The sequence below is a fragment of the Salvia miltiorrhiza genome, chromosome 1, assembly GCF_028751815.1.
Source record: "Salvia miltiorrhiza cultivar Shanhuang (shh) chromosome 1, IMPLAD_Smil_shh, whole genome shotgun sequence".
Taxonomy (NCBI): domain Eukaryota; kingdom Viridiplantae; phylum Streptophyta; class Magnoliopsida; order Lamiales; family Lamiaceae; genus Salvia; species Salvia miltiorrhiza.
Genome location: NC_080387.1, coordinates 41885358 through 41898352, shown reverse-complemented (window position 1 = coordinate 41898352; position 12995 = coordinate 41885358). Strand labels below are relative to the sequence as shown.

Here is a 12995-nt window from a genome sequence, read left to right as displayed (position 1 = left end):
TATATGTATTCAATCTTATACAAAGTAGATCTACTATTTAAATAGAAACAATAACTTTCTTCGGCAGTCGAACCATTTAAATACACTAGCATCAGATACTGTATATTCTAAATTGATGTCCAGCGAGCTAGTTGAATCTATAAGAATCAAAACATACCAATTTATTTTTGGTACAAAAAATATATACGCACCGATTTATTACTTAATTAGTTGCCACAGAAAACTTCAATTCTATATACTACTTTAACTGATCAAAACCAAAGGTTTCGTTGGTCAATCCATAACTGTGATCTCTCTCGATGTTTTTTTAATTGCCAAACAAATCAAATAACAAACTTATTGTTCAGAGAATCAGATATGAATCATGAAGTATCAATTGTTTGAACTAGGGAATCTGATCTCGAAGACATATATAGTCCAAATATATTTATGTAATTATACGCACATGATCTTCAGACATCTGTGGAATATATTAATGATATTCATTCGAAATCTCAAAAATATGTGAAGTAGAGGGAATGGATAACGCCATCGGACAAGTACAACATTGTAGATCGAGTAATTAATAAAGATTGAGTTAGAAATAGTTATAGTAGTGCAATTTGTTCTTGCCAGGCTGACCCTTCACATTCCACTAAGCTGCATAAGCTGCAGTATAGTGTTGCATAATTATATGTATCCAATCTTATACTAAGAATGCTATATTTCGTGAAAAATAAGAATGATTGAATAAGTCAGTATATAATGTTGCATAAGCTGTTTGTAATGACTGAAACTATTTTACCTAGGTTCGAATCCTGGAGAGAGCGAAAATTCTATCTAATTAATTGAATTTCGTTATTCAGTCATTACAAAGCAGCTTATGCAACACTATATATATATGGAGAAGATCCGTTCTCTACTTATATGCAGTTCTCTACCTATATATATATATTATAGGGAGAAGATCCATGGAGAATGCTAAATATTTTGAGAATGGAGAATGCGTGAATAAATAATGAATAAGTCAATAATTTCGATGAATAAATCAATGTACCGTACGAATAAGATTTTCATTATATTTACTGTATTTACTGAATACATCTGTTCATTAGTTATGCTGATCTGTTCGTAAAATTTATAGGTTTATTCGTTATTCTCCATTCTCTCGAAAAATATAATTCTCTTGGATCCCTCCTCTATATATATATGGGTGGGCTACCGTGAGAACACATCTTAAAATAAGAAATAAGAGCAATTTTTAATGTATAATTTTATGTAGACCACTTATGAATTCACTGTATAAATGTATGAATTGTGAAAAACAAATTTTTGATACTTTTGGGAGTCGAACTCAGGACCATAAATCCATCTAACAGGGTTACGAATCAACCGTAGATCTTGATGATCTAAAGGCTAAAAATAATTCTTATTTTATATTTTAAGAAGTGTACTTATTTTAGCCCTCCCCTATATATATATATCATCAAATAAACCATTACACCGCATGCAGACAGGACATGCATTTATACCACACAAAGGTGAAAAATATATTATACCACACGCGGAAGGAATCTCTACACTATACAAAGTGAAAAATATATTATGATGCACACAAGCGAGACCTTTACATCACATAAGTGTGGAAATATATTATACTGTATGTAGGCAGAAAATCCAAGACAAGTATGATATACATATAAATTGTGTGAACCCAAGACTTGACATAAACAAAAATATATATATTACAAAATAAATTATGGTACGATATACCGCAATTTCCGATATATACCAATATATAGGAACATAGTTTGTATCGGTACAACGGTACATACGAAAATATTAGTATATACCGGTACAATGGTATATTGCATGAATCTATACTATATTAAAAATGGAGTTTTTAATTTGAATCAATTCCAAAATTGAGTGACAATTTTGTAGTTATGATAAAATTGAAGGATTATGTATAAACTATATATTTTCTTCTTATTTTCATTTTCTTTAACTTATTATTTGTTGTTATTTTTCTTTCTAAAATTGTGAAATTCGATTAATTATAAAGTATTTAATACGGATATCAAATTAAAGATCACGATAAGAGCTTTCATATGACATATTTTATGAAAATATTTGATTTAAAATGTAAAAATTAAATTTGTTTAAATATTAAAATTTTATAAATTTCTCTATCATCTCTTATCTTTTTTGATTAAATATATTTTTAATTATTTTTAATTAGTATTTTATTTTTTATTTTTTTAACTTATTTTTTTGTTTTTGTTTTTCATAATATCAAATTTTATAATTGTGAATTCTTTTTTATTTTTTCAATATTCAATTAAAATTAATTTTTTTATTATATTTATAAGTATAATAATTGAATTAGTATTAATTTTATATAAATATAAAAATAAAAAATATTAACCCATGCATTGCACGGGAATATGGGATGCAAATGCTAGTTATTGCAAAAATGGAAGAAGAAAAGTAAAAATGGAAAGGTATTATTAAAACACAGGTATTCTTAATTTCAAAAAAAAAAAAACAGGTGTGCCCTGGCTGTATGAGTTGAAGTGACGACGGGCTGAATTATTGTTTTTTATCATTTGTAAAGGCGGCCCAAATATAAGATATAATGTTCACTACTCCTGAAGCATTAATCGGGCAAGTGGGCCGTGGGCTGGGGTCAATTCTTCACTAATACCAAAAAAATATTTATGTTCTCGTCATCCACTACTCCAATAATATTTGTCACGTTTTCAAACTAATCGTTTGGAATGATTATTGCTACATTAGTGTTTATTATGTTTAATTTCTAGAGTTGGAAAGGATGTTGTGGGTTTTTAGAGGCTATTTGTTCCATAGTGGATTTCTTCGTCGATAACTTTTTGCATCTTTAAGAGATTAAGAGTTAAGGTTTCTCCATAGTATCAAAAAATTTGATTCAGTTTTTAGCTCTACACACACCAAGAATTTGTACCACTAAAATCAATTTTCATACACCAAAGTCATCAAGAATAGCAAGAAATTAGACTTCATATAGCAAAATATTCTACCAACAATCTCTACAAACACACACATACACAAAGTCGAAAGAAAAGAAAAACCTGAAATTTCAAGCATGCAAATGATTTCGAAGCCCTAATTAACAAACCCTAAAAAGCTGCATAATTAATCAAAGGAATTGATGGGCCTCTCGCAGTCTTCAAATTGGTGAAGCAAAGCCTCATCTCTAAACCCCACCAAGAATGCGGCGACGGCTTCAAGAAACAGCGCCGCCTGATACACATTGGTGACGCTCAGCACATCCGCCAGCACGCTCCGCCGCAGCCGGTTGGCGTCCACCACCACCCCGACCAGCTCCTCCATCTCGGCCTCCAGCGCCGCCCTCACCCCCTCCTTGCTCTCCCACTCCGCCCCCACGTCCCTGATCAGATTCCCCTGCGCCTGCCGCCCGCGCGCCGCCAGCGCCGGCGCCATCAGCCGCAGCCCGCACTCGATCTGGTCCACCCGCATCGTCAGCACCTTCGACGGGCTCCGCCACGCCGCCGCCACGGGGGGTTCTTGATCATCATCATCATCATTGTCGGAGGAATCTTGATCATCGAGGAATGACCGGAGGAGGTTGGTGAAGAGGTAGGGGTGGAGGTCGCCGAACCAGAGGAAGGGCTTCTCGAGGGCGTTGCGCCACTCGGGGCAGAGGCAGAGGGCCACGTCCGCCGCCGCCGCCTCGTCCAGGGCCTCGTAGTAGGACTGCAGGTGGTGGTGCATGGCCTCCACGTGGATCGACAGCAGGGCCGGAGGGGCCGCCGTTGATGAGAGGGCGCAGCGGAGCTGGGGTAGGAGGGTGCCGGAAAGGGTCTGGAACCAGTTGCTGTAGAACTCCGCGAACGGCGTCGCCGCCGCTTTCTTCCGCCCGAAGAGGGCCGTTTTCAACATCTTGATTTGGAGGTTTCTTGAAATGTGAAATGATGAAATGGCCAAAGAGGAGCGAATCGAATCGTTGTCAATATTCTCCCGATTCAACTTATTTATAAAATGAAACTCAAACTGATTCAACTACTAATAATGTCTGATAAGGAAAAAATTTAAGTCCTTTTAGGAATTTTACAGTACAATACAAGAAACAGCTTTTTCCCGTAATTTTTTTGAATATTTGATTTATATTTATTATTAAATTTAAAGGAAGAAGTTGCAAACACGTATTTCGATTCGATTCCTATTTTATACATGACGGAAAAAAAAATTCTATTTTGAAATATATACAATTTTAATTATTCTGATTTTTTTTTCTTGTGCTTGCTATATTCATGACTTAGTAGTATTATTTGTGGCAAGTTGAACTAATAAATTAATCTCATCTTGACTAACTGATCGAATGACACATACCTTTAACTATGCCGCTTGTATAGATTGTTTAGTATAGTATATATATATAGCCATCTTGATATTAATTTAATTAGTATTCAATTGATAACAGTATGAAAAAATCAACTATTGAAATTCATATATTTGAACGCATTTTTTTTAAATTTATATGCAAAACTAAAATGAACAAAAAATCTTGTATTTAAGCATAATCACCCATTTTTTAAAATTCAAATAAATACCAAAATTGTTGAAAAACTGAACAGCTAGCGGCTCTATGATTTATTTATGTTTTTTACTCGAGGAAGGAGTTAGCGAAGGGATTTTGCCTATAGACTATTAAAAATGATCAAATCGACATTGGACTTATTACTTAAATTAATTAAGATCGAATCATGCATCTTTCATCCATGTTAATATAACGTGCAAAAGTTACCAAAACTTAATAGACTATTAAGGAATTAAAATGAATTGCTCATCCAAAAACTGTGGATGAAATTAAAAGCCACTTATCACATATGGGACAACATACAAGCCTTATAAAAATGGATGCATGCATGCATGTGTGACTAATGAAATTTCTCCACATATTGACTTGATCTTGTTATTGTAAAACAATCTAAAGTAGTTTATGTTTGAACATAGCAAAAGATGTCTGGATTAGCCAGGCTGCAGCAATCAAAAAAAGAAATTTGTTTAACCCCAATTATGCATACAACAGTCTTCCTTTCAAAATACATGTTCATCTATGGATTATATACCCAGGCTCTAATTATGCATATATACTTAAAATCAACTATGGGTTTAATTTAGCCATTAATGATGCATACAAATCTATCTATCCATACATATATAAAAGTTGGTCCATCTAGTCAAAAAAATTTCCCGCTCTTTTACTCCATCTACTTTTGAAAAGTTGATTTATATTTAGAAAGTTCACTAATTCATAGGATGATATATATAGTTGCGGGGCCCACTTGCTACAATCTATACAGTGCTCTTTTATATCATGCAATTTATCTATACATATATAAAAGTTGGTCTATCTAGCCAAAAAAATTTCCCGCTCTTTTACTCCATCTACTTTTGGAAAGTTGATTTATATTTAGAAAGTTCACTAATTCATAGGATGATATATATAGTTGCGGGGCCCACTTGCTACAATCTATACAGTGCTCTTTTATATCATGCAATTTATAGTTCTGTGAAAAATATCCTTTATTTTTGTGAATTTATATTTTTTTAGATAAATTTATATAAATATCCAATATTTAAAATTTAAAGTCGCCAATATTTTTCAGTGTTAATTTATATAAATTTTGAAATATATATATATATATATATATATATATATATATATATATATACACACACATATATATATATATATAGGGTTGGGTTCATATAGATCCCTATGCTTATAATAGATCCGTAGATCCAAATCTATACCTGTAGTGACCCGCTCTTTTATATATTTTAAATCCAGTAATGAGTGTTTATTTTTGTTCATCAGTGAATGAAAACGGTTTTTATCCTAATATGAATTCAGCTTATGATCCTGAATTTATATTGTTAAAGCAGTTAATGATATTATTTCAGAGTTATAACTGACTTAGCAAAGTCACGTTATTTATTTAAGCGAGATGGAATTTGATTTTATTTTTACTCAGATCGTGAATTATTTCCGACTCAGGAAGTTAATTAAATCTGCGGATTTAATTTAGATATCAGAGCAACGAACGAATTAAATCTACGGATTTAATTTAGATTCATTTTATAATTTATCGATTTTAGTGAGAAATCACATGTCGAAATACGAGATTTATTTAAATAAACAGTATCAAGCATATACGAGCACACGATCCATCTTACAGTTACAGAATCACCGAGACAGAGAAAATACATCAATAATTCTCCTCTACATTTTTTTTTCCTTTCTTTTTCTTCTCTTTTTCTTTCCATTAATTTTGTTCCCCACTCCATCAACTCCACTACCCTATGCTCCCCACCATCTCCACTACCTTTGCTCCCCATCAACTCCAACACTTCACCCATTCCTTCCATTTCGCACCAGCAATCACAAAGAGAAGGAAGACTTGGCTTAACTACTTTGCCAAGATTTCAAGCTGCTCCAGTCCAGTAGTACCCCAACACTCGAAGCTAGAGTTTATTGGGTGAAAAACCGTGCATGAGGTAAGGCAGCGAATCTGCCATAAGCACACTGCTCCGGCAGTGTTTTGCAAGGCGATTCCAGCCATCCAAACGGTTCCCAAAAATTCCCAAATTAATTGTGTATCATCTTTCATACATTTTCTATATTTTGGTAAAATTTCAGAATATTTAGAGCTCGCATGATTTATTTATGAATTTGTAAACATCACTGCCCATCTGGAATACATTTTTGGTAAACAATCTTTGGGAGATCATAAGTAAAGTTTCACTCGGTGAAAACCTTTGAAACTTGAATATGTCACTCTAGACTCCCGTATCTTTCTTTTGACATCGGCCTCACCATTTTTGAGTAAGGGAAACAACCGGTATAAATTCTTGAAATCTAGTTCTTATTCCATGTACCATCCAGTAGATTTTACAAACCTACGACTTTGAGGTGGAAAAGGCCGACTTAAATATTTGATTCTCAAGCCTATCTTTCTACTGAATATTCACTGACATGTTGGGAACTTACTTGTTCAGTTTTAGAATTTTTGGTGAAGCTTAAAGTGGTTTTTCCGATTTATGTTCTGAATCTGCCAAACTTGAACTCTTTTTGTGCACTGAACTTTAGATAGTCATATCTTCTAAACCATGAAGGTTCTTAGAGTAAATCCAACTGGAGAGTGTTATGATCTCTCCCTAGTTTCCAGATTGACCTTTGGGGTTCCCATTGGAGTTTTGTAAAGGGAGATATGAATTTTTAAAGAAAGCCCACTGACTTGGTTGTAATCTGGAAATATGAAATTTACAGATTTTTGCTTGTTAAATACCCATCTTTGAGAGGGCATATCTTGCTCGTTTGAATTGTTTTTCATTCGATTCAAATTGGAGAATGATCCTTGAAATGTCTAGTTTCCAGAATGTCTTTTGGAGCCTCATTTGGAGATCCGAGGTAGATTTGGTGTCTGTTGTAAAACAACCCCTTAAGAGCTCAAGTTGTTGAATTATTTTCTATGTATCAAAGTTTATTTTAAAGGATGTTTCGTGAAAGATTTAGTATATGTGCGTAACAAGTTTGGGACTATTTATTTTAAATGAGGTCCGTTCTTTATTTAAATTAGGATGGACTTTTAATGAATATTTTTGGGATTAAACTATTATTTCTTGATTTATATAAATTATTTTTAAGGACTTATAAATATGAATTTCGTAGGCCTACTGACCTACTGTGATCGACGGTTTGTCGATGTCTAACAGCTTTGAAAATTTTATAGCAAGTCCCTACATGAGTCTTGAGTACCCTGGTAAAATTTCAAGCCATTCCAACTTCGTATGATACTTCTTTAAAATGTAAAACCTAAACTGCACATTACTACTGAGAATTTCAGAGAACAGAGAAAAGAGTCATTTATTTCAGTAGCTTCCTGGGTGATCTAGCTTTCCAAATTTTTATGGTATTAACCTTATTGTGTTATTTAGATATCCACCAAAGTTGAGCCCAGTTTGACAACGTTTACTATTTTTCAAAAATACAAGTTTTCGATTGTTCAAAACTGCCGAACATGGTAGATCGTGGTAAAAACGTCATATCTCTCAAACCACTTGGAGTTTTCGACTCTATTTTTTTTTATATGAAACTAGACTCGAAGATCTTTCTTTCGGTATGAGTCTCGAGTCCAGGAGATGTCGGAGTCAGAACAGATTAAATTTTGAAGTTGAGTCAGTGTAAAAGCAGAGCATGTTTTGATGATGTTTGATTGTGATTCTTATGTGCCTTATGTTGAGCCTTTTTATTTTATTTTATTTTTTTAATTTTATAACATTACTTGTTCTTATTTATTAAGCCCGATTAATTATGAGATTATAAAGCGAATAAGTTGAAGTATTTATTTTCTATTGACTACGAGGAGCGGGGTTTATTTAATTGACGGATTAGAACACCCCGAAGAGAACGGATTAATTTTTGTTAATTATCCGGCTTCATGAGACGAGACTTAGCTTTTGTTTAAATCCGATAGCCTGGATTAACAATAGAAATTCCATGATTATTATCTCAGAATAATAGTTCATGCATACGAGATTCATGCATAGTTTAATTACGCATTCTCATTTAATTGAGAATTTTCCCTCGATTTAAAGTCTTACGTTATTTTCTCGGATTAAAGGTCGAGCGCAAGAATAAGAGCTCGTCAAGGAGTCACTAATCTGTAGCAAAGCTTTGCTATCAGGTGGGTTACTTTCATATATATCAAATGAGTTTAATGTTATGTTTGAACAGTTATTTCATTGCAAAATCTTTGAACTGAAAATTATTTCAAATGTTGTCTTGCCATAAATGTTTCAATGTTTGGTATGATATCTATCTGATGTGGCTTTGCCAGTTATTATGCAATCGAATTCGGGTCCTGAGCAGTTGATAGCTATCCTGCCAGGGCTAGTGTACACCAGTGACCGTGAGTCATCTAGCGGGTTGGCCGGTCAAGTGACCGTGAGAGGTGGCCACCTCTCCGGCACACAGTTCCAGATATGATAGATTACAAGAGAACTTAGTCTGCAGACGAACTTTAAGAATCACAAATGAATTTAGTAAGCTTGGGCCTTTTTAGCGAAAAACTCCCTTGCTGTACTGTTTATGATGGCATGACAATTTACAACTTTACGAAGCATGTTATATTTCATAGTAGGCATATGTGCCCACTGAGTACTTTTGTACTCAGCCCTGCATATATTTCTAAATGTGCAGGTTAAGCAGCTGCCGATGGTGATGAAGTGACGAGCGGGACTCTTTTGTCTTATTATGTATTAATGAACTCTAGGGTTACATGTCTTCATACATGTAATCAGAACCTTATTCCGCTGTGTACTCAGAAGTTTTATGTTATTTTGGATAAGTCGGAGTTATCCGAACTTGTTAGTTATTTGAGTCTATACGACAAAAACTCTGTTATATTATAGATATCCATGTTGTTAACAATGATGAAATACGATCCTTTCTTGTTTGATTATTCCCCTTTCTACCCCGCTTCTAAACTCCCTCCATTAGCCACGATTTCCCGGCTTAATTATCCTTAATTTTGGCCGGTCGTGACAGAGTGGTATCAGAGCAGTTCATTTGCTCTGAACCCTAGAGTTAGCCCATTTTTCTAGTATGATCACTAGTATATATGAGTCAGTCAGCCAAAGCTCATCACTTCATCACATCGTCATGCTCAGCAAGAAAGAAGGTGGTAATGATTTTAAAACATTGAGAAGTTCACGTTTTATATGAATGTACTGATGCTTACATTCAAGTTTTATGCTTTATTGATTGATTAGATATCTCAATGAACTTAGATGCGTTAAGAATGCATGATCACTGTTACGAGAAGAACAATAGAAGCTAGAAACTCAGTTATATTTCACTATAGCCATGGTGAAGAGCTAAGAAAGAAAAAGAGAATCCCATGAAAGCAGTGCAAGTGGAGTGCCACGCACGAATCACTGAAGCAGGCATAGTTCTTCATTCAGGTTGTTCACGAGTGACAGAACACCGAATCGACTATTGCCTTATTTGATGATAGATCACGTGAGTCATTGCTCGTAGCGACGAGTGTGACTTATGTAATCAGCTAGCTATCGCATAATGAGCTAAGACACATTACTAACTCTCGATTATCACCAGTTATGGCATGAAGAGAACCTTCATGATTTATGTTTGAACTTCAGAGTCGGACTCATATGCAGTTATAACACTTTGTGTATGATGTTATAGCATCGCGATTAGAACTGCCAGCTTACAGTTTCAGATATTCAGAACCTTTATGATTACAATTACCTATTATATTACACGTGAGCATGATTTAGAATCCCTATTGATTACGATCACCTGCTACAAATCGAAAGGAGGATAGGTGCCATGGGTAACTAGAAGTTACCAACCATTATGATTGACTAGAAAAATCTATACAAGTGCGTAAGACGGGAGGAGTTCCTGAAGATGGTTTGGAGTTTAACAAGAGCTAGAAATATCGACAATGGTTCGATGTTAAAGTTAAGAGATTGAGATTATGATGAGAGACTAAGCAGGTTAAGTATGCATACCTTAGTCGATCAGAGACATTCCCCAGTTAGAACATTTTAGACCAAACATTCACTTTAGTAGCCAGAATGCAAGCATTGACTAAGGTCATTCCATGACTTAGAATTACACATGGGGACGCATACCCTATAAAGGTGCTCAGATGAGCAAAAGCTATTTCCTTATTGAATGCGTGATGATTCAGAAGGTCTTTTGCAATAACACGGAAGAGTGCTTCAAATTATATGGTTGCATTTCAAGAGCTATGTGAAGAAACACTAAGTACTAAAAGTACTACAGTAAGATCATATAGAGGAACATGGTTGAGTAAGGTCGAGCCTACCTTATTTCACCTATAGAAAATGTTTAAGGATTGCATTAAACTAGGAGGCAGACTCCAAGTTTGAGAAGCTCTAGAATATTCTCAAGGACATGTTCAAGATATTAAGAAGAAAGTGGTGATTTTAGACCAAATATACCTTTTGCAGCCAAGGAACAAGAATTGCCAAGTTCGGAAAAGTATTTCCGAATGACTGAGAAGTAGTTGTGTCGGACCTGGCCAGTCCACATGGCCAAAATCTCAGTAGTCGTCATATATGGGTCTTTAAACCTATATATTTTAAACCTTCATCTGAAAAGCCAAACGGGTTCAGACTATTAGGTCATTTCGTTTCGACCTTTCAGTCAATTCATTTCTACCCTATGGTTATTCATTTTCAATTGTTTGGCAAATTATTGAAACACTTTGCCTAATTGCCATTTGTTATTTGAATCATTGCGATCTACTAGTTGTTGGTAGATTTTCTGTGACCCAAGGACAAACAGATACTTATCTGATTAAATCAGTCAAACACATATGCTTCAACCCAAGGGTCAAGCACGTAATGTATACAGACAATCTCTTGTGCATTTAGTAGGACCTTATTTGTGTATTTCGAAAACGATGATCATTTCGATGATTTTGTATGCCCCTATGTTGGCTTAGTTATTTTGACTAGTATTAGTACGGAGACGCGAAACCTTGGGGCGTTCCGTGACTGAGTACTTTTTGTGATGGCTTCGCTAGGTAACTAGTTCATCATGTGTGGTACTTAGATAGGTCTTTGAATCTAGACTTTTATGATGATGTAAAGTCCTCATTGAGGCAATTTTTCCCTATGTTATATATGGTGACCTTATTGGTTTTTCGCGGCAAGTCGTTCCGCTATGTTTTATTTATATGTTCGCTCAAGTTTTAGTAGGAGCAGAACTCGACGAGTTAAGGAGTAACTATAGAAATGATAGTATGTCCTTATTGTGTTTTAATACGATGACAACTTGTGTTTTGACCTAATAGAATGCCGCCAAAACGAGGACGACCAAGAGGCGGGGGCAGGATTCCCCGAAATGAAGGAAGAGGCCCAGAAACAGGGCCAGAACCAGAAATAGTTCAATCACCTGTTCAGCCAGAACGGCGGATTGAGGAATTATTCTTGCGACAGAACCCACCTACCTTCAACGGGACAGGAGACCCGGCAGAAGCTGAAACTTGGGTTCGCGCTATTGAGCGCATTTTCAACTTCCTGCGTTGCACCGACCAAGAGCGCCTGACTTGTATGTCCTTTCAGTTGACTGGGTCAGCTGATTTCTGGTGGGAAGCAAGGATGAAAACGATGACAGCAGAGCAGTTAGAAAACCTGACTTGGGAACAATTCAAAGCCGGTATATATGACAAGTATATACCCAAAAGCTACCGCAAGAAAAAGGAGACTGAATTTTACAATCTGAAACAAGGAAAGATGTCGGTAACTCAATACGACAGGATATTCTGCGATATGTCTAGATATGCGCCGAAACAAGTTGACACAGATGAGAAGATGGCTGAAAAGTTTTGTGCCGGACTGAGGCACGAGATTAGGATGGCTTTGGCAAGCCACGGAGGATTGTCTTACACTGAGTCGCTCAGCCGAGCGTTAGACATTGAGGCAGCCATGCCAGGAGAAAGATCTGCAATTGTACTTACTCCAGCACCTTCACATGATCAAAATCATAATCAGAATTTTAGAGGAAAGAGGAGATGGGACAACAGTAACCCGAACCAAGGCGAGAAGAGGCCATGGCAGGGACGGGTCTTCCAGTCACAGGGCTATGGAGGCCAGAGTGCACCGAAACAGATGGGAAATAACCAACAGAGGGCCCCACATTGCCCCAAATGTAACAAAAATCATGTGGGAATCTGTAAGGCCGGCAGTGATAGTTGCTATATCTGCAACCAGAAGGGGCACTATGCAAACCGATGCCCGAATAAGCAACACGGGACGGGTTCAAGGCCGAACCCACCTATCCAGGCTCCACATCTGCGAGCAATCCAAGCTTTGCCCCAACCATACCCAAGGCAGCAACCACAGTATCAGCAGCCACAGCAGCACCAACAGCTACAGTACCAACCACAACC

General features: G+C 35.8%; 1 protein-coding gene and 1 long non-coding RNA gene across 2 annotated transcripts; one reads left to right on the top strand and one right to left on the bottom strand.

Annotated features, from left to right (window-relative positions):
* Positions 1 to 3050: 3050 nt before the first annotated feature.
* On the bottom strand, positions 3051 to 4013 carry LOC131025367 (protein INAPERTURATE POLLEN1). The gene has a single exon (XM_057955103.1). It carries the CDS (start codon positions 3919 to 3921, stop codon positions 3154 to 3156), a length of 768 nt encoding a protein of 255 aa, XP_057811086.1. The 5' UTR covers positions 3922 to 4013; the 3' UTR covers positions 3051 to 3153.
* A 2114-nt stretch (positions 4014 to 6127) lies between these two features.
* LOC131025362 (uncharacterized) lies at positions 6128 to 9486 on the top strand. The gene is made up of 2 exons (XR_009102160.1): positions 6128 to 6543; positions 8670 to 9486. It is a non-coding gene; the product is annotated as an uncharacterized LOC131025362 (long non-coding RNA).
* The last annotated feature ends 3509 nt before the right edge of the window (positions 9487 to 12995 follow it).

Bases quoted from the DNA above. Each gene is read 5' to 3' on its own strand.
- LOC131025367 (XM_057955103.1), bottom strand. From the start codon at position 3,921: ATGTTGAAAACGGCCCTCTTCGGGCGGAAGAAAGCGGCGGCGACGCCG.